Below are 27,651 nucleotides of genomic sequence, written 5' to 3'. Positions count from 1 at the left end.
CAAAGAGCGCCTCGGGATTCCTCAAGTAAGTCGATCTCTGTTACGCATTCGATACATGCGGGCGGCAGTCTGGATTCCTCAAGTGAGCGGTGCCATTGGTATCGATCTGTGTTGCGAAATGGAGACTTACGGGCGGCAGAAGCTTTTTTACAATAGTATGCTGGAAGCCCTGTCAAATACGAACACCAATTTCTAATATGTTTGTGTATAATTATTTACAAAGAAAGAAGTTGTTAGGATAAACCAGATATAGAACTATTACTTGAATCATGTTGGTGTTGAAGACTGTTGGTGATGATAGTGTTGATTAGGATGATGATGGTTTCACTATATTAAGAATATATAATAAGACATTTACTCATAACTACGAGTAATTTTTTTTACAGATATACACTATGCCGACAGGCACACATTTAAGCCTAGGCTGCACGCGTAATATTGCGTCTATAAGCCTAAATGAATGTATTTCGGCATGTATTTTTAAAGTCTTGTTGACTTAAATTGCAATAAGAGCCAACTGTCCATATAGGTTTAATATACAAAACGTTCTTCATTTGGATAAAACAATATCAGTTTAAAACAATGTGTTATTTTAATAATGTAATAAATTACAACTTTACAAATGGATACACATTAAAACAAAATGCACCAGAAGGTATACTTTAAACATACAGGGACAAATTGGATCTTCATGAATATATTTGTAAATGTGCCTGTTGGCCTCAATACATGCATGTAGGCACAACATTGTTTATTATGCAGTATTTTTTCATCTGTATGTATACCTACTTATTTTTGTAACCCTACTTATTTTGGATACAAATTGGACCTCATGCATTACGGCGCGGTATGAATATTTTAAAATAACATTTTATCACAAATCGGCGATTCAGTTATAAAAAACATTAAGCCAATTTACGTTGCAGCCGGGATATTTTGAAATAACCTTACTCAACAAATCGCCGAACCTACAAATTAAACGGCTGGGAACGAATGTGAAATGTTGTGATGAAATCGTAAAAAATATAAAGGCCAGTAGCAAATTATATATATATGGGTAACTTTAGCCAATCCAAAAGATGGACTCATTCGGATAAAGATAACCGAAGTCAAATACCGCGGCTGAATCTTATCCAAAACTAAATCTCCTAAAATAGTAGATTACCAAAAGCTACGAGCTGCATAAGATTTATCCAGATATTTATTTTCATTCGCGATTCGAGGTTTGTAATTGTCAGGGAAACAGTGTGGATAGCTAATGTATATGTGTTAAAGTTATCGGCTAAATTATTTTTACTATTATGGTGAATATTTCGTTTATTTTCTGTCCCGTTTTTTTAGTTAATGATAGATGATATCCAAACAAAAACTTACTGCATAACTAAAAGAGGAAGTCCCATCGTCAGAGAGCGCTTTGGGATTCCTCAAGTGAGCGGTGCCATTAAAATAGTTCTGTATTGCGCATGGGAGACGTACGGGCGGCAGAAGATTTTTTGCAATAGTGTACTGGTAGCCCTGTCAAAAACGAACACCAATGTCTTATATAACTGTTTCTAATTATTTATAAAAAAAAAATTAGGATAAACCAGGTAAAGAATTATGATTCATACTGTTTAGTTTAAACGCGTAATATTGCAAATATGTCTTTCGGCATGTATTTTTAAATTCGTGTTGACCCCAAGTGCAATTATAGTCAACTGTCCACTTAGGTTTAATAGGCAAAACATTCTTCGTTTGGATAAAACAATATCCGTTTCAAAAAATATTTGTTATTTTAATAATAATTGTCCGGGTTGTCGAAATAGCATACGAACGAATGTCCGGGTTGTCAAGACAACGTTGGAACGAATGCCCTTGTCAAAATTAGCCTATGAACGATTTTCGTGGGTACGGATGCCCGGATATTTGATTAAGTGCTTAATGCCTCAAAAATTATTTTAAATATTTGTAAAATGTAATGCTAAAGATTTAACGTATTTAGCGGCTACCGGTAAACTAAAACTCCTTTATTACGCAGTGCTATGAAGAGTGTACTTAAGTGTACGGAACAACATAATAAAAACAAGCTATTTCGTTGACCACGAACAAATCAACTAAAAAGAATATTAATATAAATTTTAAATAGTGTCATGAACTTCGCCTTTTATAGTGCTTTGTCATATGGTTGATTCAGCACACCTCTTGCACGTTCGATCGTTTACGGAAAATATCAAACAATAACACACCCATACCTTTGAGAAATGTAGGTATATATTGTATTATACGGCTAATGAATATATTGGTTTTATTTCGATGTGTAGTATTTAGACCATCTTTACTGTGATGTTAAGCTGTAATTCGTTTTTATAAAGATAAAAAAAAATATAAACACATGTTTGTATGCTTATGTTTGACGTTATTGTAACCAGTGACGGTGTCCATAAAAATCCCGATTGTAAATAATAAAAATTAACTGGTTAATAATCATGGATATTCTCGACAAAACAAAGTTACTCGTTCAGCCTCGTTCTGAATTTCGACGCGTAAAGTGATATGTAAAAATAGCAACAGTGGTAGTATTGTGAAACTGGTCAATTGGACGTCATGTTATGAATATTTTAAAATGACAATTGATCAACAAATCGGGGATTTTGTTTTAAAAACATGAAACAAAATTACGGTGCAGACAAGTTATAATGAAATTATCTTTTAAAGCAAATTGCCGCACCTGTTGCGAAATGATACCCTAACAAATCAACGGCTTGAAACGAATGTTAAGTGTTATGATAAAAGCATAAACACTAGGAAGACCAGGTACGGATAAGTTTATCTTACACACGGACAAATACACGTAATACATACTGTCAATAAACACGCATTACCTACACTCACATGCACGTGGGCACATATACGCTTTTCTGCCCCCTCCCCCATCAAATTAAACTACAAGAGCATTTTCGCATACAACACACTGCATGGCTACGGGTTTTTTTTATTGGCAGTCTTGTTTGTGTTATGAAATAATTGATAACTTTTTTATGAAAAACAAATCAAATATGTTTAATGGATCAGATTATTTCATTATGGTGTTTCGCAGTTTTTCAAACGTTGGTGTCAATTTGAAGGATGTTAAATGTATCCACATGATTGTTATAATCCTATACAATTTATAAATACAACATTCAGATGTGTTAAAAATAAAACATTCTCATACACAGATACGCTTTGATTTTTTTAACAGCAAAAGCAGGAATCAAATAACTGAATATTTATTTATTTGTATACAAAGGTGATAAATCTAGTTAATGATATACAACATTATGAAAACACATTTAATCATGTATGCATTGTTTTTTGTATAATTGATGTAATTTATCAGAAAAAAATGTTCGAATGAAAGATATCTGCGTGACTCGGTTGAATCTTCGAGGTAAGGGAGGTAGAGGTATATGGGGAATGTGGTAAACTTAAACATGAATATAGGCTCTGTTATGGTCTTAGGCCAGCCGCTTCCTCTGGTATACGATGCCGAATTGCGTATGGGTTTCATGCTTCATCGAGTGTGTTCACAATTAGAGCATTTTGCCCGTATTAATCGACTTTGTATATTTGGTTTGATAAAATTCCCCGTGAATGATGGAACTGTATGCGTATTGATCACGTGCAACGATTTAATGTAATAATCGTATGGTTTTAAATATATGACTTTAAAGGAAATGGTGTCATTGAAAAATGGTTTTAAATATATGTCTTTAAAGGAAATGGTGTCATTGAAATGGGCTATTTTTCATTATCATTGAATTATCATATATCATTAATTTGAAATAAAGTATGCAATTATTTCTTCCGGATGCCAATACAGATATGCATGTATTTGTTTGTCACTTCTCACTTTGTTCAGATATTGTATGGTTTTAACATACTCTGGAACGGCTGTTATATATTTATTACGATAAATATAAATACATGTAAATTAATATCAAATACTCAATTTGAAGCGAAGTGTTAATTGTACACAATTTTTCAAGTACTTTTGATTCAGTAAACTCTTGTGTGTGATGTTGACGTGAGTATGCTGGTCATGATTTTATCAATTTCTTGCATGATGTTTTTTTCACAACCAACGGTAGCCACGCTTGAAGTAATCATTTCCGCCACATGTTGCCTGGTTCCATAAACTATCATTAAAGTTTGTAATTAGTTCATGTTTAGTTTGAAAGTGGACATTCACGTTATCACGTCATCCAGGCAGTTATTAAATGATGGTGAGTCGTGTAACAATAATAACCCATTTTTTGTTCAAAGTTTCATAGATTTGACTTTAAATAGCATCATGTATTTTCAGTGCATAATTTATTCAGCTAGTACTCTCTAAGTCTTGAGAACAAGAAACTACTTCTTGCTAGCAACTTATTTAGTAACGTTTAAGAGGTGCTAGTACGTAATTCGATAAACGACTTAATATGTCCGGCGTGATAACACAATATATCGATCAAACATAATCTTGATTCGATAACTTGAAATTTCGAGCTATCTCTAAGCGATAGATATGTATAATTTTACGTTCAAATACAAATTATATAACGTATTTCATAACTACAGAGATCATACTTTTTTGCGTTTTGGTCGATAATTAAGACTACTGGGTATTTTAATTCTAGAGGCCATTCGTTAAAATAGTTATGTTGGTAATGCTCGTTGTAAACATAATTTTCATTCGTGCATGGCACTAATTAAAAGAATATGTCATTTTCATAAAATTTTACCATTACAACGCTTAACTCAATAATATTCGTACTTTTTAGCTAGCCTACATTAGCGACCTACGTATATAACAACGAAGCAATAGCAAGAAAACAAACTCTTTTGGCATATTTAAACAAGATTAATGATCGAATCCCGGGGAAAGCAATACACATTTACAATTGCAACAATCGATACGTGTCAGTCATTTCAATTGAAAGAGTTTGTAAATTAAAAAAAACGAACTTAAAAAGGTGATTGTGTGTACCTTGCACTACTGAAATTACGTGTGTTTTCTTACTTCCTCATGAGTACGTGTTTAATAGCGATGCTGAAATATAAAAAAACTATAAAAAAAATAAACAAATTAGGTTTTATTCATTGAAAGCCAAACATAACGTACTCTGTATTACAGCATTAGCGTAACTTACAATTTAAATTTAAACAGATCGAATACATATTCAAAGACATGTTGTCTGAAAATCTACAAAAGCATTGTTTATACATTTACATTTTCTGTTTGAACAGTCAAAAAGTAATTCATGTAAAATTGACATGAACTGTGTCTTACTATTATGTGCATCTATATTCGTTTGACAGAATGTTCGATTTTATAACACATACGATTACTAAACTAAACAAATAAACATAAAATGATTCGTTGGAACGAAATTAATTTGTTAATTCATACGATAAACAGTTGAATGTTTTTAAGTAGCTAGTAGGTACTTTAAGTTCATGGTATTAAGCACATTATCATTCGACAAATCGAAATTATAATAAACTGTGGACACTTAAAACTAATCTAATTATTAAATGTCAGATAATAAAGATGCATAACATATTTGCAGATGTCAGGGTCCGAAATAATAGTATAATTACAATTGACACCCATCGACAGCAAACAGTTGTTCTTGTTTGCTTGTCTTCTGAAGTTAATGAGGTCCTTCTGCGCCAGAGAGTAGTAATTGTAGCACTGCCATAGTTGTGTTATTCTGATTTGGCTATGTAGAACTGAGATGGAAACACGCTGTCTACGTAATGAATTAGAAACTTTAAAGTAATACTAGTATATATATTTTAGTTTTTGGTATTCAATTAATTGTTACGTTAGCGGATATACTTTACACAGACACGCATAGCAAAAGATGTGTGTCACATAGATCCGTTGGCAGATCGCCTGACAAATAATCCGAGGATTGTGTGGTTGGATACGTCAATCCGTCTATATAATTATGAAGACATATTTCTTGAAATTATTTTTAAGGCAATTTAGCCCTTACCTCTGATTCAAAAAGGACAGTTTTCAGTTAAAAGCGTAACCATGAACATTTTATACTGATAAACCAACTGAATCAAGAAAAGGGCGAGAAACGCTTTAATAAATTTACTGGCAGTATTCTAATATTCGGAACAGGTTTTAAAAGTAAACAAATGTACTTTCTTTGAGATTGGAGCCAGACACATGTTGAGCCAAGTGCGAGCACGCTACCAGTTTAACCCTTTACCACTTTGACATAATCACGTTATGTGTAATGGTTGCAGAGATTTAATAGAACTAATCTTACAAACAGTCATATTCTTCACTGTGATAATTAGCCTCCATATGAGACTCGAACCAAGTACTTCCTTTTTCCTTTAGGGAACTTCAATGTGTGATATATTGACATATGATTAACTAGTTGTTTAATATGCTGTAAGAGAAACAGTTCTTGATTTACAGTTTTTTGTCAGTAATCAACAAAACCGACTTGGATTTTAGTTGTAGGATTAAAATCTGTACTAGGGAGCAAGTAGAAAACGGACGAGTTGTTTATTTATCAATAAATAACGGTAAATGAACAAATAATGCGATTATAATATGATTGGACAAATATGTAAAAACGAAATAAGTACTATATTTTAATATCCGCAATTAATCTAACATTGCTGACGGTTAAAATGAATTAAATACTTGAAATACTGATCGAAAATTGTGATAGATATGTACTTACGAATATTCCCAGATATCAATGTCTGACGATTGCAAGACCCCCTTAAAATATACATATTGAATCGACGTTTTGATATTCCTCTATATGACGGCTCTTGTCAAAACAATATTGTGCACTGGTAAATACTACGTTGTAAAGTATCGATTTCTTTAAAATATGTTCGCAATACTTTGCAGTTGGTCCTAAGCTGCTACAAACCGTTAAATCTGAATACATTAAGCACGATCAATTGGTTCCTTACAAAGAACATTCCAACTGAAACTCCTCATTACGCATGCGGGAGAAATAGTATGTAGTTGTATTTTGTTTTTCGACGTTTATCAGGTCCTTCAGCGTATAAGGCTGCAACAATAATTTACTGTATATTTGGAATACATGCATATGTACCAAAATAAAGCAAATTTAACTTTTGAAGCACTATTTACCAGGCTTTATGACCATTATTCTATTGTAAAAACACGTATGCGATGGTTAAATAGATTAACGCACATAGGGGAAAAGATGGGTGTCCAAAATATAAATGTAACTAAGTATATTAGTTTTTGCTAAACTGAAGGTGTCCGAAAATTGTCGGAAAACTTACAGTCATTAAGGTATTAGAAGATCTATAACTAGGATCAGGGACTTAACTTCATTAATGTGCATCTTCGGGGAACATTTAATTCCGGAAACATTTCACGTCGCGGAAATTTAATCGGTCTTGACTTTTAATGAAAACAAAACATATTTGTTCAAGTTTATTTAATCTACAACTACTTAATGGTATGTTAATGTCAAGTTAATGTTATATTTATGGTAGTAAAGGTAGTAATGACTTAAGTTTGAAGGCTGTGTAAGCGCCCTGTTTACTTGTTTTTTAATATAATTCACACTTAACAATTACAAAATTGTACGTTTAAAAAACTGCAAATTAGGTTGATATAATTTTTACTAACGATTATTATTTATAAACAAACAATAAACGTGCACATACTGTTTACGTAAAAAATATAGTATACTTATACAAAGTGATGTATAATGAAATATGTAAACAGTCAGTTTAATTGAATTTTTAACATATGGATTTATAATGTGAGTACACGATTGGTATTGGTACTATGATTATTGTTATATGAACTTTATAGTGTGATGTTATATTTTGACGTAAACCCGATTCAATTTAACTCATAACTATGACAAGTGCTTACGTTTCGGTAACAATTGTTTTTGCAATCACTTAAATAAATGCTACATAAATTTAGTAACAACTTTTCATTGAATGTATCAACAATGGATCCGATTTTAATGATCGATACAAAGTTTTGATAAACTCAGCGTCACTTACTACCACGTTCTTTTAAGCAGTTGCAATAAAAGATTTTTAAAAACTTGATAAACACATCACTGTTTTCGAATATTGAATACCAGTCTCCCGAACATATATTCTGCCTTGGTTTACTTCCTACTTAAACTGTGATAAATTAATCGTATACGTGTGCGCATCGAACAAGATTAAACATTTTAGGTGATGTCAAATGTTCGACGTAAATATCGATGACGAGTGAATATTGGGCGAGATCTCAGATCAACAACCAGTTTTAAACCGCGAATACCAATCAAACTCAGACATCGATATTTCAACATAAACCTTGAGTTTTGAGCTGATACAACCTCGAGTTGGTTCTGATACGACACATGCAATGAACAGCAAACATTGGAGTAGCTCTTCGAAACTATCGAAATATTTCCGACACATACATTCAAACCGCATTGCCGGGCTTCATATGCTATGAAAACTCAAGCATGTGCAGCGCGCATATATCGATTTACGTTGATTAAATAACAGCTATAACATCGTATTTCAAACTTTGGATTCCTTTTGACAAATAAAATAATGGTAATTTAAGAAAAGTGACGTAGATAAAGGGCGATGCAAGAAATGCATCGTTTTTTTAATGTAAAGCAGTGTCCCCGGACTTACACTCAATCCTAACTTTCGAAATTGATGCCTTTATTAAAGCGATTGAGAAAATTGTCAGAAGAAACCAACAAGAACTTAGATGGGGGGGGGGGCTGATGAATAATTGGCTCGGCTTGAGTTTCTATTATAATAGGTACTGACGGATAACCATCCGTTGTCTTATGAATGTTGACGTTTGAAATATAAGTATATGACAATATTGTACTGACTAAATGAGCAATTACAACATCGGGACATGTGACCAAGGGAAACAACAGTAAACAACAAAACGATTGTTATACGTATAATAATATTAGAAATGCGGTCCACCGTACAACCGTTGATCCACAAAGGAAGTTCGAATTTACCTGTTGCAAAATGCATGCCAAAGCACATAAGGCTTACACATGCAATGACTCTGTTTATATTAGACCAGGGTATTAGCACTCCGCCAAATATTTATCCATAACTGTATGGCATTTTAACTGATACTTAAAAATTTTGCTATTAATGTTCCGGAAAAAAAACGATATATGGTGTTAATTGTGGTAGTGGTACTTCGCTTATGAACTAGAACACGTCTGTTTGGTTCGATCCTTTAATAACGTCTGATAAAAGTAAACAACAATAATGATGATGACGTCAACGTAAAACATACATAATTGCGGAAAAATGCGTTGAGGTCGCAAATACTCAACATTCTGGGGGCCGCGAAAAGAATTCAATCACTATTAAATAATGTCACTAATACACATAGTTTGTCTATACATCGATGTATATTTAGTGTTCATTGTCACTCGTAACCTCCAACGGATAGAGCTTCACAATAGGCCTTGTCGTGACTCCCCGGGAGGTTCTGACATGTGCAGCTCGTGTTAGACCGTCTCTTCCGGTGATGAGCTCCTGTACGACTCCCAGTTTCCACTGGCTGCGGGGACATTCGTCGTGTATCTGCACCACATCTCCCACAGCAATACTCTGCAACGTCGTCCCGGTGAGTTTGTGAGATTCGCGTAGAGCAGTGAGGTACACAGTTCGCCAGCGTTTCCAAAACTGATTAAGGACTTCGTTTTGCTGCTTTACACGTTAACGGTATAAACTGCCATCTTCTCTTCCAACTTGATTTTCGGTATCTATCGCTATGTCGTTGTATGGAAGCGACGCTCTTCCGGCGACCAGCAGTGTCGTAAGTAATGACTTACATTCGCATAGACTCCCTAAATTAACATTGCCTTCATTCGACGGAGACATACTGAAATGGCAGACGTTTTGGGATTGTTTTGAATCAACAATTCATTTGAACATTAATCTTACGGACGTTTCAAAGTTTGCCTATCTTCAATCTCAACTTGAAGGAGCTGATGCACATACAATTGAAGGATTTGCGTTGAAGAACGCCAACTATTCACGCGCTATAAGCCTGCTACAGGAGCGATTTGGTAGCCCGCACCGCATTGTACACGCCAATATGCAAGCTCTGATCCAGTTACCGGCTCCGTGCAACACGTTGAAAAGCATGCGTAACTTTCATGACAAAATGGAAACTTACATACGAGGCCTCGAGTCACTAGGTCAGCATCAAGACGGATACGGAAGTCTTTTGGTACCAGTCATTTAAGATCAGATGCCGTCGGAATTAAGTAAGAGATTTAAACTGGCAATTGGGAGATCTACGACACGCATTGAATCGGGAACTGAATATCATGGAGGCCGGAAGTGCGTGTAATATACCGGAAATGACGGAGTTTATAAGCACAGCATCATTCTACGCTGGGTCAAACCCGAATGATAAACGCCAAAGACATCAAAACGTAAGTCAAACATCGATTTCTTATCATGTGAAATGTGTGTTCTGTGGTGGAAATCATAAACATAAGGACTGTGTGAGTGTTCCTGACATTAAATCAAGATATGAACAAGTGAAACAGAAGCGACTCTGTTTTAACTGTCTCGGACTTCATTAAGTTTCAAAGTGCACATCTCGAAAACGTTGTCAAGTGTGTAAGAAAAAACACCATACGAGTATATGCAATAACTTGAATGCCCAGAAACACAGGCAAGAACCGGAAGTGTTGCCAACCAGACCGGAAACAGATGTTCTTAATTCATCATCACAGAGACATAAACAGGGCATCCTTTTGAAGACAGCCATTAGTTCTGTCTATTCTGGTCAGATACACACCGACGCCTGCATACTGTTCGATGAAGGAGCACAGAATTCGTTCATCACTGAAGCGCTTGCACGTGAACTTGAAGTGAAGCGAAATGGAACGGAGACCATTCAACTGGCAGCTTTCGGCGACAAGAAAGATCGGATTTTGCACTTGGAAACAGCTACCATTAATCTGATCTCTGACCGGAAGGAGCGTATACCGATTAATGTGCTGATTGTTCCAACCATAGCTACCCCGATCAGCACGCGTCTTCGTCACACGGCTGTACGTTTGCCCTATCTCAGGAAGTTGAAACTTGCCCATCCAGTAACTGAACGTGAAGATTTCCACATTTCATTGCTGATAGGCGCTGACCACTACTGGGACATAATCGAAGAGGAAGTAATTCGCGGAAAGGGCCCTACTGCAGTGAAGTCGAAAATAGGATACCTGTTATCTGGACCAGTCGGCGCAGGCGAAAAAAGTTCGAATCACGTTTTCAACGTAATTACTTCGCGTGCAAACGAAGCAAGTTCACTTGAACGATTTTGGTCTTTAGAAAGCCTGGGGATCATTCCACCAATAGATGAGCCAGAGAAACGAGACCGCTTAAATACTTATCAACAGACGTCCATCGAATACTCTGATAACCAATACACAGCGTCTCTACCGTGGAAAAACGACCATGAGCCGTTACCATCAACTACTACGTAGCTAAAGGAAGAACGGAGAGTACGATTCAAAGGTTAAGCCGGAAACCAGAAATGCTTAAGAAATATAGCGACATCATTGCCGAACAAGAGGAAAGAGGATTTATTGAACGAATAGACGAAAGCGCACCATCTTCTTCGATCGTTCATTACATTCCTCACCACCCAGTCATGAAAGAGTCTTCAACAACGCCCATTCGTATCGTTTACGATTGCAGCCGTAAACAGTCCCCCGACCAACCGAGCCTTAATGACTGCCTAGAGTCAACACCTCCTGCACTCAACGACTTAACATCAATTTTACTGCGATTTCGCCTACATAGATATGCAGTCAGCACAGATATCGAGAAAGCGTTTTTGCATGTGGGTTTGCATGAAAAGGATCGCGATGCTACACGATTCCTGTGGTTGAGTGACCCGAGCGATCCAGAGTCCCCTTTACGCAGCTACCGCTCAAAACTGTATTATTTGGCGCGACGTGCTCACCCTTCATACTGAATGCGACACTTCTCAAACATCTAGACGAGAACAAGACCAATCCTGCATCACACACTTTGAGAGAAGATTTGTATGTTGACAATGTCCTATCGAGCTTTAGTCAACAATCTGAACTTGTCAACTACTTCCGAAATGCCCGAGCTTTGATGAATAGGGCCAGTATGAATCTGCGATCGTGGACATCCAACAGAAAAACCCCAAGAGAAATCGCCGCAAGAGAAGGTGTGCTCGATGCAGATGAGATGACAAAAGTACTTGGCATGCGCTGGACACCGGAAGAAGATACCATGTCATTCATGCATCGTGAAATACCAAAGTTGCACAAGTTTACCAAGCGAGATATCCTACGATACTCATCACAGATGTACGATCAACTTGGATTATTAAGTCCTTTAACTGTGAGAGCCAAGCTTCTGCTTCAAAAACTTTGGAGAGACAAGGTCGATTGGGATGTGCCGCTTCCATTGGACGTTCAAGAAACGTGGCAACAGCTAGCCGAAGACCTAAATACTGTCACCAACTTTTCATTTTCAAGGCAGTACTGCAGTTCAAGTTCCAAGATGTGTCTCCATGTTTTCGTTGATGCTAGTATTCGATCATACGGGGCAACAGCGTACATTGTCAGCGAAACGGAAGCCAGCCTTGCTATGGCGAAAAACAGAATTGCACCAGTAAGAAAAATGACTCTACCGCAACTCGAACTGATGGCCGCTTTGATTGGTGCTCGACTCGCGACACATTTGCGGAAAGCCCTCAATATTTGCGATATAACACTCTGGTCAGACAGCCAAATTGTATTAAATTGGTTGTCAACATCGAAGCCATTCAATCGATTTGTGACAAACAGAGTTCAAGAAATACATTTGCTGACAGAAGACTATACATGGAAATATTGTCCAACTGACGACAACCCCGCCGACCTTCTAACCCGCGGCATCCCTGCATCACAGTTTACAAACAACACACTCTGGAACAACGGACCATCTTGGATCACGCGTAAAGATGAATGGCCAGTATGGAAACGACAACCATGTGACCCTTTGCCTCTAGAAGAAGACAACAAACACCAGTCAGCAATGCCGTTCATTCACTTGAGCTGTCAATCACAAGAAGGAATGGAAAAAGTGATTAACATAGAGAAGTATAGCAAATATTCAACTTTGCTTCGCGTCACAGCCTATGTACGTCGATTTATTTCAAACTGTAGACAATCAAGTACAAAAATCACTGGCGTATTAACATCGACGGAAGAAGTCGCCGAACAAAGATGGTTGTTAGCCTGCCAGGGGTCATCATTTGTTAAGGAAATAACACGTTTGAAATCTAAGACTCCCAAACGACATCCTCTTGTAAGACAGCTGAGGTTGTTCGTAGACGATACGGGGATTATTCGATGCGGCGGCCGTATTCACCACGCATCTGTTGCTGACGTCACCAGATTCCCGTACATATTGCCAAGACAGCATAAACTCACGAATCTTATAGTGCAGGATGCCCATGAAAATCAGTTACACGCCGGGACAAACGCAACGGCCACGCAGACAAGACAAAAGTACTGGATTCCCGCCATACGACAGTGTGTTCGTTCGGTTCTGCGAAAATGTGTTACATGCAAACGCGTTCAAGGCAAATCCTACAAGCCTGTGGAGTCCCCGCCATTACCAAAGTACAGAATTGAGAGTCTCCGCCATTTAGCGTGACGGGTGTAGATTTAACAGGTGCCCTTAACGTCAGCGATCGAACCGGATGCCAAACGAAAGTATATATCTGCTTATTTACGTGTGCCAGCACCAGGGCCGTTCACCTTGAGATTGTTCAGGATCTTTCACAAGATTCCTTCATGCAAGCATTCCGAAGATTCGCAAGTCGCAGATCACTTCCGAAAATCGTGATGTCCGATAACGCAACCAACTTCCTGGGCGCGTCACATCAGCTCAGGCGTCTATTAGAGTCAGCTGCAGTCAAGGAGCTCCTCAGCCGAAAAGGGACAGAATGGCACTTCATTCCAAAACGCGCACCGTGGTATGGCGGATGGTGGGAGCGCCTCATTGTATCGTTTTGTCACGGCACCAATGTTAATTGTGGTAGTGGTACTTCGCTTATGAACTAGAACACGTCTGTTTGGTTCGATCCTTTAATAACGTTTGATAAAGTAAACAACAATAATGATGATGACGTCAACGTTAAACATACATAATTGCGGCAAAATGTATTGACGTCGCAAATACTTAACATATAGCAATTTCAACGGACGGACGGGAACTTATATTAATTCTTGTGTAAATCCTTTGCAATTGTGTTGTGTTGGAATTTCATCAACAGTTAGTATATCTCGGAACCAGCATAAAAGACTGAGCGGTTATTAAGAATATGGGTGATAGATAATTGATATCGTCAAGGCCAGTTTGCCTTTTCCATGGTTATTTATATGTATTTACCTGAGTTATGAGAATATCGACTGTATTCGTATAATGAATATACTGTTTTGGAAATTGTAATAAGCATTGATTGTATATTATTTATTCCAATGAAAACGCACGTCATAAAACTATTATTTAGAGGGCCTCAATTAATTTGTATCTCACATTAAGCCTCTGTCTTTGCAGCTTTTGATGTTGTTTGCTGTTTGGATAAATATTGCAGGCGAAACCTCCGAAAAAATGCTAATTTACTAATGATTGCGTACAGACATGTTTTTTTAACGGTGTTGAACTATGAATGAGCTTGGCCGGAATATCAATTAACACATTCCATTTTTAGGAAATTGTATTGTTATTATTATTATTTGGAACAACTTTGCGACGTGTTGAGTGTTGTTGACGTTGCTGGTGGAGCTGGATGTGCTAGTGGTGGTCATGGTGTTGCTGGTGGGTGCAGTGCTGGTTTTCGAACTGCTGGTGGCGGTGCTGGTGGTGGTGGTGCTGGTGGTGGTGCTGGAGGTTCTAGTGGTGGTTGTGGTGGAGATGATGGTGGTGATGCTGCTGGTGGTGGTGGTGCTGATGGCGCTGGTTGTGATGGTGGTGCTGGTGGTGGTTGTGTTGGTGCTTTTGGTGGTGGTATTTGATGTGCTGGTGGTGGAGGGTATTATTGAGCTGCTGCCTTAAGTGGTGGTTCTGATGGTGCTGCTGGTGATGCCGATGATGGTGCTTGTGGTGCTGACGATGGTGTAGCTGGTGGTAATGGTGGCGTTGGTGGTGGTGCAGGTGGTTTTGGTGGTGGTGATGGTGATGGCGGAGGTGGTGTCGATGGTTTTTGTGGTGGTGATGTTGGTGGTGGTGTTGGTGGTGGTGCTGGTGGTGCTGGTTGTGGTGCTGATGGTGTTGCTGGTGGTTTATCTGGTGTTGGTGCTGATGGTGCTTGTGGTGGTAGTGCTGGTTGTTGTGCTGGTGGTGGTGCTGGCGTCGGTTTTTCGCTGTTGGTGGTGTTGGTGGTGGTGGTTTTGGTGGTGCTGATGGTGTTTGGACTGGTGGTGTTGCTGGTGTGGATGATGGTGGTGGTGGTTGTGCTGGTGGTGGTGTAGGTGGTGGTGCTGTTGGTGGTTCTGGTGGTGGTGCTGGTGGTTGTGCTGGTATTGGTTCTTGTGGTAGTGGGGCTGATTGTTGTACTGGTTGTTGTTCTGGTGCTGTTGGTGATGTTGATGATGATGGTGCTGGTGCTTGTCATGGTGCTGGTGCTGGTGGTGGCAGTGCTGAGGAGATACAGTTGGTGGTGCTTTTGGTAGTGGTGTTTGTGCTTGTGGTAGTGCTGGTGGAATCTCTGACCGGAAGGAGCGTATACCGATTAATGTGCTGATTGTTCCAACCATAGCTACCCCGATCAGCACGCGTCTTCGTCACACGGCTGTACGTTTGCCCTATCTCAGGAAGTTGAAACTTGCCCATCCAGTAACTGAACGTGAAGATTTCCACATTTCATTGCTGATAGGCGCTGACCACTACTGGGACATAATCGAAGACGAAGTAATTCGCGGAAAGGGCCCTACTGCAGTGAAGTCGAAAATAGGATACCTGTTATCTGGACCAGTCGGCGCAGGCGAAAAAAGTTCGAATCACGTTTTCAACGTAATTACTTCGCGTGCAAACGAAGCAAGTTCACTTGAACGATTTTGGTCTTTAGAAAGCCTGGGGATCATTCCACCAATAGATGAGCCAGAGAAACGAGACCGCTTAAATACTTATCAACAGACGTCCATCGAATACTCTGATAACCAATACACAGCGTCTCTACCGTGGAAAAACGACCATGAGCCGTTACCATCAACTACTACGTAGCTAAAGGAAGAACGGAGAGTACGATTCAAAGGTTAAGCCGGAAACCAGAAATGCTTAAGAAATATAGCGACATCATTGCCGAACAAGAGGAAAGAGGATTTATTGAACGAATAGACGAAAGCGCACCATCTTCTTCGATCGTTCATTACATTCCTCACCACCCAGTCATGAAAGAGTCTTCAACAACGCCCATTCGTATCGTTTACGATTGCAGCTGTAAACAGTCCCCCGACCAACCGAGCCTTAATGACTGCCTAGAGTCAACACCTCCTGCACTCAACGACTTGACATCAATTTTACTGCGATTTCGCCTACATAGATATGCAGTCAGCACAGATATCGAGAAAGCGTTTTTGCATGTGGGCTTGCATGAAAAGGATCGCGATGCTACACGATTCCTTTGGTTGAGTGACCCGAGCGATCAAGAGTCCCCTTTACGCAGCTACCGCTCAAAACTGTATTATTTGGCGCGACGTGCTCACCCTTCATACTGAATGCGACACTTCTCAAACATCTAGACGAGAACAAGACCAATCCTGCATCACACACTTTGAGAGAAGATTTGTATGTTGACAATGTCCTATCGAGCTTTAGTCAACAATCTGAACTTGTCAACTACTTCCGAAATGCCCGAGCTTTGATGAATAGGGCCAGTATGAATCTGCGATCGTGGACATCCAACAGAAAAACCCCAAGAGAAATCGCCGCAAGAGAAGGTGTGCTCGATGCAGATGAGATGACAAAAGTACTTGGCATGCGCTGGACACCGGAAGAAGATACCATGTCATTCATGCATCGTGAAATACCAAAGTTGCACAAGTTTACCAAGCGAGATATCCTACGATACTCATCACAGATCTACGATCAACTTGGATTATTAAGTCCTTTAACTGTGAGAGCCAAGCTTCTGCTTCAAAAACTTTGGAGAGACAAGGTCGATTGGGATGTGCCGCTTCCATTGGACGTTCAAGAAACGTGGCAACAGCTAGCCGAAGACCTAAATACTGTCACCAACTTTTCATTTTCAAGGCAGTACTGCAGTTCAAGTTCCAAGATGTGTCTCCATGTTTTCGTTGATGCTAGTATTCGATCATACGGGGCAACAGCGTACATTGTCAGCGAAACGGAAGCCAGCCTTGCTATGGCGAAAAACAGAATTGCACCAGTAAGAAAAATGACTCTACCGCAACTCGAACTGATGGCCGCTTTGATTGGTGCTCGACTCGCGACACATTTGCGGAAAGCCCTCAATATTTGCGATATAACACTCTGGTCAGACAGCCAAATTGTATTAAATTGGTTGTCAACATCGAAGCCATTCAATCGATTTGTGACAAACAGAGTTCAAGAAATACATTTGCTGACAGAAGACTATACATGGAAATATTGTCCAACTGACGACAACCCCGCCGACCTTCTAACCCGCGGCATCCCTGCATCACAGTTTACAAACAACACACTCTGGAACAACGGACCATCTTGGATCACGCGTAAAGATGATAGGCCAGTATGGAAACGACAACCATGTGACCCTTTGCCTCTAGAAGAAGACAACAAACACCAGTCAGCAATGCCGTTCATTCACTTGAGCTGTCAATCACAAGAAGGAATGGAAAAAGTGATTAACATAGAGAAGTATAGCAAATATTCAACTTTGCTTCGCGTCACAGCCTATGTACGTCGATTTATTTCAAACTGTAGACAATCAAGTACAAAAATCACTGGCGTATTAACATCGACGGAAGAAGTCGCCGAACAAAGATGGTTGTTAGCCTGCCAGGGGTCATCATTTGTTAAGGAAATAACACGTTTGAAATCTAAGACTCCCAAACGACATCCTCTTGTAAGACAGCTGAGGTTGTTCGTAGACGATACGGGGATTATTCGATGCGGCGGCCGTATTCACCACGCATCTGTTGCTGACGTCACCAGATTCCCGTACATATTGCCAAGACAGCATAAACTCACGAATCTTATAGTGCAGGATGCCCATGAAAATCAGTTACACGCCGGGACAAACGCAACGGCCACGCAGACAAGACAAAAGTACTGGATTCCCGCCATACGACAGTGTGTTCGTTCGGTTCTGCGAAAATGTGTTACATGCAAACGCGTTCAAGGCAAATCCTACAAGCCTGTGGAGTCCCCGCCATTACCAAAGTACAGAATTGAGAGTCTCCGCCATTTAGCGTGACGGGTGTAGATTTAACAGGTGCCCTTAACGTCAGCGATCGAACCGGATGCCAAACGAAAGTATATATCTGCTTATTTACGTGTGCCAGCACCAGGGCCGTTCACCTTGAGATTGTTCAGGATCTTTCACAAGATTCCTTCATGCAAGCATTCCGAAGATTCGCAAGTCGCAGATCACTTCCGAAAATCGTGATGTCCGATAACGCAACCAACTTCCTGGGCGCGTCACATCAGCTCAGGCGTCTATTAGAGTCAGCTGCAGTCAAGGAGCTCCTCAGCCGAAAAGGGACAGAATGGCACTTCATTCCAAAACGCGCACCGTGGTATGGCGGATGGTGGGAGCGCCTCATTGTATCGTTTTGTCACGGCACCAATGTTAATTGTGGTAGTGGTACTTCGCTTATGAACTAGAACACGTCTGTTTGGTTCGATCCTTTAATAACGTTTGATAAAGTAAACAACAATAATGATGATGACGTCAACGTTAAACATACATAATTGCGGCAAAATGTATTGACGTCGCAAATACTTAACATATAGCAATTTCAACGGACGGACGGGAACTTATATTAATTCTTGTGTAAATCCTTTGCAATTGTGTTGTGTTGGAATTTCATCAACAGTTAGTATATCTCGGAACCAGCATAAAAGACTGAGCGGTTATTAAGAATATGGGTGATAGATAATTGATATCGTCAAGGCCAGTTTGCTTTTTCCATGGTTATTTATATGTATTTACCTGAGTTATGAGAATATCGACTGTATTCGTATAATGAATATACTGTTTTGGAAATTGTAATAAGCATTGATTGTATATTATTTATTCCAATGAAAACGCACGTCATAAAACTATTATTTAGAGGGCCTCAATTAATTTGTATCTCACATTAAGCCTCTGTCTTTGCAGCTTTTGATGTTGTTTGCTGTTTGGATAAATATTGCAGGCGAAACCTCCGAAAAAATGCTAATTTACTAATGATTGCGTACAGACATGTTTTTTTAACGGTGTTGAACTATGAATGAGCTTGGCCGGAATATCAATTAACACATTCCATTTTTAGGAAATTGTATTGTTATTATTATTATTTGGAACAACTTTGCGACGTGTTGAGTGTTGTTGACGTTGCTGGTGGAGCTGGATGTGCTAGTGGTGGTCATGGTGTTGCTGGTGGGTGCAGTGCTGGTTTTCGAACTGCTGGTGGCGGTGCTGGTGGTGGTGGTGCTGGTGGTGGTGCTGGAGGTTCTAGTGGTGGTTGTGGTGGAGATGATGGTGGTGATGCTGCTGGTGGTGGTGGTGCTGATGGCGCTGGTTGTGATGGTGGTGCTGGTGGTGGTTGTGTTGGTGCTTTTGGTGGTGGTATTTGATGTGCTGGTGGTGGAGGGTATTATTGAGCTGCTGCCTTAAGTGGTGGTTCTGATGGTGCTGCTGGTGATGCCGATGATGGTGCTTGTGGTGCTGACGATGGTGTAGCTGGTGGTAATGGTGGCGTTGGTGGTGGTGCAGGTGGTTTTGGTGGTGGTGATGGTGATGGCGGAGGTGGTGTCGATGGTTTTTGTGGTGGTGATGTTGGTGGTGGTGTTGGTGGTGGTGCTGGTGGTGCTGGTTGTGGTGCTGATGGTGTTGCTGGTGGTTTATCTGGTGTTGGTGCTGATGGTGCTTGTGGTGGTAGTGCTGGTTGTTGTGCTGGTGGTGGTGCTGGCGTCGGTTTTTCGCTGTTGGTGGTGTTGGTGGTGGTGGTTTTGGTGGTGCTGATGGTGTTTGGACTGGTGGTGTTGCTGGTGTGGATGATGGTGGTGGTGGTTGTGCTGGTGGTGGTGTAGGTGGTGGTGCTGTTGGTGGTTCTGGTGGTGGTGCTGGTGGTTGTGCTGGTATTGGTTCTTGTGGTAGTGGGGCTGATTGTTGTACTGGTTGTTGTTCTGGTGCTGTTGGTGATGTTGATGATGATGGTGCTGGTGCTTGTCATGGTGCTGGTGCTGGTGGTGGCAGTGCTGAGGAGATACAGTTGGTGGTGCTTTTTGTAGTGGTGTTTGTGCTTGTGGTAGTGCTGGTGGTGCTGGTGGTGGTGCTTGTGGCAGTCGTGGTGGTGGTGGTTCTGGTCGTGGTGCATATGGAAGTGGTAGTGGTGGTGCTGATGGTGCCGATGGTGATGATGGTATTGATGGTGCTGATGGTGCTGATATTTTTGATTTTGTTGATGTTGCTGCTGGTGGTGCTGGTGTTGGTGTTGGGACTGGTGGTGGTTCTGGTGGTGGTGGTGCTTGTGGTGGTGGTGCTTGTGGTGGTGCTGGTGGTGGTGCTCGTGATGGTACTGGTTGTGCTGGTGTTTGAGCTGCTGGTGGTGTTGTTGCTGGTGGTGGTAATGCTGCTGGTGTTGCTGGTGGTTCTGATAGCGGAGCTGGTGGTAATGCTGGTGGTCGTAGTGATTATGGTAGTGGTGGTAGTGATGGTGCTGACGAAGCAGATGCTTCTGGTGGTGGTGCTGTTGGAGGTTCTGGCGTTGGTGCTGGTGGTGGTGCTTGCGGTGCTTGTCGTCGTGCTGGTGGTGGTACTGGTGATAGTGATGGTTCTGCTGGTGGTTGTGCCGGTGGTGGTGCTTGCGGTGGTGCTGGTGGTGGTGGTGCTGCTGCTGGTATTTCTGGTGGTTTTGGTGGTGGTGCTAATAATGGTGGTGGTGCTGGTTGTGCTGGAGGTGCTGTTGCAGGTGCTGGTAGTGCTGGTGCTGATTGTGGTGGTGCTGTTTGCGGTGGTGGTACTGTTACTTCTTCTACTACTGCTACTGCTACTACTACTACTACTACTGCTGCTGCTGCTGCTGTTGCTGCTGCTGCTTCTACTACTGCTACTACTACTTATGATCGCAATAGCTTAACATTTACACTTTGGGCTTGGGCAAATTAAAAAAGAAGAAACAGAACAAGTAACGTTCACATGTAATTGATTACCGAAAACGAATAAAAAACAGTTTAGTTCATATTTATTCACCCTCAATGCGTTCAACATGGTATTGCTAATAATAAAATCTATTGGCATGACTTTTGACATATAATACACTATATAAATAGATCTCCATAGAGCATTTTCTTTTTTAACAGTTACGTGTTTCCCGCATCGGTTGAATTATTTAATTAGCGGTATTGTTTATGTCCCGAATTGGATGATAAAAAACAACGCAGTTCTAGATTATAGTCTTACAGAGTTATACAACAAACAGTCAACGGTATTCGACCTATTTGCCGCTTCTGTAATATGCAGATTTGTACTTTTTTTACTCATAAAATCGAAGAATCACCAAACCCATCATAATGAGATTCCTAGCTAAGCCCAAACGGTTTCCAGAATTACTTTTGTCAAAGGTGTATTTGTCAGAATCCTGCGTGTTGCTAACAGAAACTTTAGATACCGTGGGTACAGGAGCCATGGTAGATGAGTCCGTGATGATAGGCCATGTGGAGCCGTCAACCGACTGACAATGGTGCCCATTGTATGTGACTGTCTTATATTGAGCAGACAACAGTGATAGCTTTCTGTTCGGCTTGTACGAGGTCAAGAATCGGTGTGCATTTCGGGGTGTCACCACTCATAAGAACCCCACATCTTCTGATCACAACGGACACCTCGATACCCGCATCTGAGAACAATTCAATTGAGACGTGCTCTGTGAAAAGGGGGATTACTAATCTGGATCTCAGGTTAGCCTGTGCATTTCACACAGGCTAATCAGGTACGATTCTTTCCGCCTAAACTGGATTTTGCTAAGAAGAGACTTTCTTTATAATAAACATATCATAAAAGCGGAAAGTGTCGTCCCGGATTAGCATGTGCGGACTGCACAGGCTAATCTGGGACGACACTTTACGCATATGCATTAGGCCCCCTTTTCACAGAGTACGACCCAAGTTAAACATTATTGTTTTACTGTGGGTTATACTATTATGTGATAACAACGTACTATGAATATCTAACAACGCTAAAGGGTCAAGTTGTTTAGCATTTAAGATTAAAAACGTTTTTTTACAAATGCCATATTTGATATTGCATAATTGTTTTCTTCAAATAATCAAGAACGGCACATCAATAATATAATTTTGTATATATCCAAATATATCCAATGAAACAGATCTAATACAATATACTTTATATCATATGATATGTAAGTGACGAAATTTTTGGTTTTCAAATTATGTACGGTAAAGGAAAAAATTACGGACTCATAACTATTAATGGCGTGATCAGTTTGACGTCAAGACTGATATATTCCCTGATTCTTTCCAAAGAGAATACTTCCAATTAATGCAATGAAGGGTTTTTATTATTCATGAAAACACAACGCTAATAAAAGTGTATGTTACATAAATGAAATACACAATATAATCGCAATAAAATATATCGGACATAATAATCCTTCATAAATATATTGATTTACCAGGAAGATTGGCGGCGGTCATCCCACTTGCGGTTAGTTTAAAATTGAAGCTGTCGCAGACACTGGTGCCAATCACGGGGGTACTGCGGCATATGTCAGAAGCGGCTGTGTTACCCAGGCAGGCTGTGTTGTTGTTCTGACCCAACAAAGGTCCCAATATTTCGTTGACGACGTCAGCGTGAATCGCATGCATGTTGATCGGCTTCACTCCAGCATACATGCACTGTGGACATTCTGAAATAATGACGCCAATCGTAACTATCATGCAATGTTTAAATGTAAATGTAATTATTAGATACTATACGTGCGAAACAATACGTGTTTGCCTGACCAATGGGCTTTAATGATGTAACACATATCGCTAAGTTGAGATTATTCGGAGTGGATCATGAGATCTTAAGAATTTGGAGCGGAACCATTTAAATGTATGCTGAACGACTATGTAAGTGAACTTAAATCTGTCTTTATCGGAGCCCGCTTCCGTTCAAATCAACTCTGCTTTTTGATTCACACTATACAGTTGAACGTAATTTACTTTTAAACCAGTATTATTCGTCACACCTTTAAAGGGATATTTTCACGGTTTGGTAAATTGACAAAATTGAAAAAAGTTGTTTCAGATTCGCAAATTTTCGTTTTAGTTATGATATTTGTGAGGAAACACTATTACTGAACATTTACCATAGTCCAAAATAGCCACTATATGTATCTTTTGACGATTTGAAAACCTAAAAAATATAAAGCGTTGCAACGCGAAACGATTGAATAATTTGGAGAGTTCTGTTGTTGTCGTTCAAATTTACGAAACTACGAAGATTGCTTATATAAGGTATAAAATACTTAAACTGTGTATACCCGGCGGAATATCCGAGAGGGCTAATGCGTTTTTACTTCAGACTAATTCCAGGACTCCGGGGGTCACTGGTTCGAGCCCTGGTACCGGCTACTTTTTTTCCTTTTTTAAATGTTATTCTCGATTTTTTACTGGAACTTTTAAGATCCAATGTTTACATTTTTCAATAAAAAGCATTTAATGACAAACTTCAAAATATGCCAAAATCTGTGAAAAGGCCCCTTTAATTTGTTTATTTAATTTTTATACCGATCGGCGAATTCGAGTTTGTACCGAATCATAATGTCAAATGTTAAAAATAAAGACTGTCGTAGTTTTGAAATACATTTATATCAATGACAATCGACCCAAACACCCTGCATCTGTTTCGCTATCAAGATAAATCCAGTTATTATACAAAAGGCAGTACATTAAAGTGTATACTTAAATGACACTTTATGCTTCAGCAAAATCGGTATTGCGGTAAAATTGTATCGAAAACGATTACTAGCTAAGCCCAAACTGTTTCCAGAATTACCCTTGTCAAAGGTGTGTTTAGTAGAATCCTGCGTGTTGCTTACAGTATCTCTTGATACCGTGGGTACAGGAGCCATGGTAAATGAGTCCGTGATGGTGGGCCATGTGGAGCCGTCAACCGACTGACAATGGTGCCCATTGTATGTGACTTTCTTATATTGGGCAGATAACAGTGATAGCTGGGAGAGGAAGTTCGCTTTCTGTTCGGCCTGTACGAGGTCAATAATCGGTGTGCATTTCAGGGTGTCACCACTCATAAGGACTCCACAACTTCTGATCACACCGGACATCTCCATACCCGCATCTGAGAACAATTCAATTGAGCCGTGCTATGTGAAAAGGGGGTTTAATAATCCGGTTCCCAGATTAGCATGTGCATTCAACAGAGACTAATCAGGTACGACTCTTACCGCTTTCTTCTTACCGAGACTTTCTTTATAATACAGATATCATATACGCGGAGAGTAAAGTCCTCGATTAGCCTGTGCGGACTACACAGGCTAATCTGGGACGACACATTACGTACATGCATTAAACCCCCTTTTCACAGAGTATGATCCAATTAAAACATTTTTTTTTACTGTAGGTTATACTATAATGTGATAACAACGTACTATGAATAACGCCTAAGAGTCGAGTTGTCTTGCATTAAAGATTAAACACTTTTGTATGATAACTGTTTTCATCACATAATCAAAAATGTCACATCAATGATATTATTGTTATATATACAAACATATCAAATTGAACAGATGAAATACAATATAACTTAAATCATATGGTATTTAAGTGATGAAATGTTCGGCTCTCAAATTATGTACGGTTAATGAGAAAATTACGGACTCAAATTTATTAATGGCGTGATCAGTTTACGGTCAAGACTGAAATAATTCTTAATTCTTTTCAATGAGAGTACTTCCCATTATTGCAGAGAGGGTTTAATATTATTCATGAAAATACAACGCTTATAAAAGTGTATGTTACATATAAATATTTTGATTTACCAGGAAGGTTGGCGGCGGTCATCCCAATTGCGATTATTTTTAAATTGGAGCTGTCGCAGACACTGGTGCCAATAATAGCGGTGATATGGCACATTTTAGAAGCTGCTGTGTTACCCACGCAGGCTGTGTTGTTGTACTGACCCAAAATAGGTCCCAATATTTGGTTGACGGAGTCAGCGGCCATCGCGGGCATGTTGATCAGCTTCATTCCCAAGTGCATACACTGTGGACAATCTGAAATAATGACGTCAATCGTAAATATCACGCCATGTTGAAATGTAAATGCAATTATTAGATACGATACGTGCAACACTATACGTGTTTCTGTTAAACGGCTTTTATAATGTAACTCATATCGCTTAGTTGACATTGTTTGGAGCAGATCATCCCATCTTAAGAATTTGTAGCGGCAACATTAAAATGTATGCTTAACGTGCATGTAAGTGACACTTTAATTTGTAAACTAAGTTTTCATCACAGCGCACTTTCACTAAAATCAGCTCTATTTCTTGAAGAACACTATTTAGTTAGACGAAATTTACTGTAAAACCAGTCTTATTCGTCACCCGTTTAGTTCGTTTATTTATTTTTTTATTTTTACGGAATCATTATGTCAATTGTTAAAAATAAACTGAAGTGACGTAGTTATGCTATACATTTATGTCAATGACAATCCACCGAAACACCCTGCGTCTGTTTCGTTACCAAGATAAATCCAGTTATTATACAAAAGGGAGTACATTATAGTGTATCTTTAACTGACACCTGATACTTCCGGTAAAACGCTTTTGCGGTAAAATTGTATCGATAGCGTTGACTTCATTTAAGCAGAATAATAAGGATAAGCTCTAATTTCTAAGAACTTTAATGCCGAATGTGTAAATTGTGTAAAACAGTCAATACATACAATAAAAAGATAAGAATGTTTGATCAACAATTGATTGAACAACTTTCTGCGATTTTATATGAAAGAAATAAAAACGTATTGTTTCGTATTTGAATATTTGTGTTGAACTACATTTTTCTAGTATCTTATTTAAATGTAATGCAATCCCACCAATCCGCTTATCAAACTATTTTACTAGTTTATTAGGAAGCAAGAAAAAGGGCCAGTTACTATCGCTTCATAATAATTGACCAGTTAATTGGTGTCTGATAAACAGGGCTTACCTTCTGCAAGTTACTTTAAATTGACACATTCTCCCCGCCGTGAATTCTCGCGGACACGATTAATATTACAACCAAACGAAAAATGACCACCGCATACTTATTTTTTGAAGTTTTTTTTCCAGAATTAGAAATCGACGAATTAACATACCCACGAAAGAGTCTTTTTTAAACCACGAAGTTTCATGAAGACTATTATAGTATATTATGTTGTTTCCAACGATGGTTATTAGTGCATATATGGTGTTTGATGATTAAGCTTGTGAGAAAAGAATCGTGTCTTGCTTTTTTTATTAAACAACTTGAGTTAAGGTGTACTGTGTATGGTTTATTAAGAGGGCAATAAATGTTGAATAGATTCCGACATGCTATACGTTGCATGAAATGATTTACATTAATTATATGTTATTCATAATCTCTGTTATACAATCTCGTATTGTTTTTATTATTCATAATATTTCAAATACTGCTCGATGAATTTTCGACATATTTTGTTAAAAGTACATCCGCCTAAAACAAGCACGTGTTCATTTGTCGTAAATTTATTTTAAATAAGCACTTCAGGATACAAGTGTAGCTACATGATAACTTGATGTATTCATTCAAACTGTGACGTAATACCCTTAAGCCTCGGCCTTATTACAAGTTATGTATTAATTTATCCAGCCATCTTCCCCATGTTGTCAATTGCTTAGGCCAAAAGGTCATGTATTAATCAAACTCTTTCCTTATTAGGCTGGACTTTTCCTTATATTACATACTAGCGTCTAGTGTTAAATGGGTATATAAACTGCCACTTTTTGCATTAATAAGAGTACCACGCATACAGGTAAGGATGTAGTTGCACGATTTCTTGTTGTATTGGGCGAGGCCCCGTTTATGGGTTCGCTTGTATCTTGTGGATTTACTATTGGGTTTAGATATTGACTTTGGAAAGTTTATGAATAACATGTTATGGAGCAAAATAAAATGGAAACAGTATCTATGTGTTAGCGTCATTGTTCAGATCGAATAACGCTACACATACACTACAAAAATTGAAAAACAAATATTCTAAAATTAAATAAAATACTAAATAATCTGAATAGCTTTTCTTACCTTATCTACCCGACCGTGGTCCACTTTGCGATAATCTTAAAGGAAGAGCACAGATAGCACATATATCGTACAGGTGTTCATTTTGTCGATAATCTCAATTCGTTTAAAC

General features: G+C 39.2%; 4 protein-coding genes across 5 annotated transcripts; 1 reads left to right on the top strand and 3 right to left on the bottom strand.

Annotated features, from left to right (window-relative positions):
* Positions 1-27,651, bottom strand: LOC127866994 (uncharacterized). 2 transcript variants are annotated; one of them, XR_008043200.1, is made up of 6 exons: positions 27,543-27,651; positions 25,278-25,511; positions 24,275-24,577; positions 22,905-23,138; positions 21,882-22,109; positions 1-169 (listed from the first exon to the last, which is right to left on the bottom strand). XR_008043200.1 is itself a non-coding variant. In XM_052407911.1 (5 exons), exons 2-5 carry the CDS (start codon positions 25,495-25,497, stop codon positions 21,976-21,978), a joined length of 891 nt encoding a protein of 296 aa, XP_052263871.1. In that variant the 5' UTR covers positions 25,498-25,511; positions 27,543-27,651; the 3' UTR covers positions 21,474-21,975. The 2 variants fall into 2 exon arrangements, 1 of the variants encoding a protein (XP_052263871.1); XM_052407911.1 differs by lacking the exon at positions 1-169 and having other exon boundaries at positions 21,474-22,109.
* On the bottom strand, positions 15,101-15,679 carry LOC127869733 (uncharacterized). Its single transcript, XM_052412391.1, has one exon. It carries the CDS (start codon positions 15,677-15,679, stop codon positions 15,101-15,103), a length of 579 nt encoding a protein of 192 aa, XP_052268351.1.
* LOC127869732 (uncharacterized) lies at positions 19,866-20,444 on the bottom strand. Its single transcript, XM_052412390.1, has one exon. The coding sequence runs from the start codon at positions 20,442-20,444 to the stop codon at positions 19,866-19,868; it is 579 nt and encodes a 192-aa protein (XP_052268350.1).
* LOC127869731 (uncharacterized) lies at positions 20,784-21,948 on the top strand. Its single transcript, XM_052412389.1, has 2 exons — positions 20,784-21,230; positions 21,835-21,948. Exons 1-2 carry the CDS (start codon positions 20,784-20,786, stop codon positions 21,946-21,948), a joined length of 561 nt encoding a protein of 186 aa, XP_052268349.1.

The sequence above is a fragment of the Dreissena polymorpha genome, chromosome 2 (genome assembly GCF_020536995.1).
Source record: "Dreissena polymorpha isolate Duluth1 chromosome 2, UMN_Dpol_1.0, whole genome shotgun sequence".
Lineage (NCBI taxonomy): Eukaryota > Metazoa > Mollusca > Bivalvia > Myida > Dreissenidae > Dreissena > Dreissena polymorpha.
This window is presented reverse-complemented; position numbering and strand designations above follow the sequence as displayed.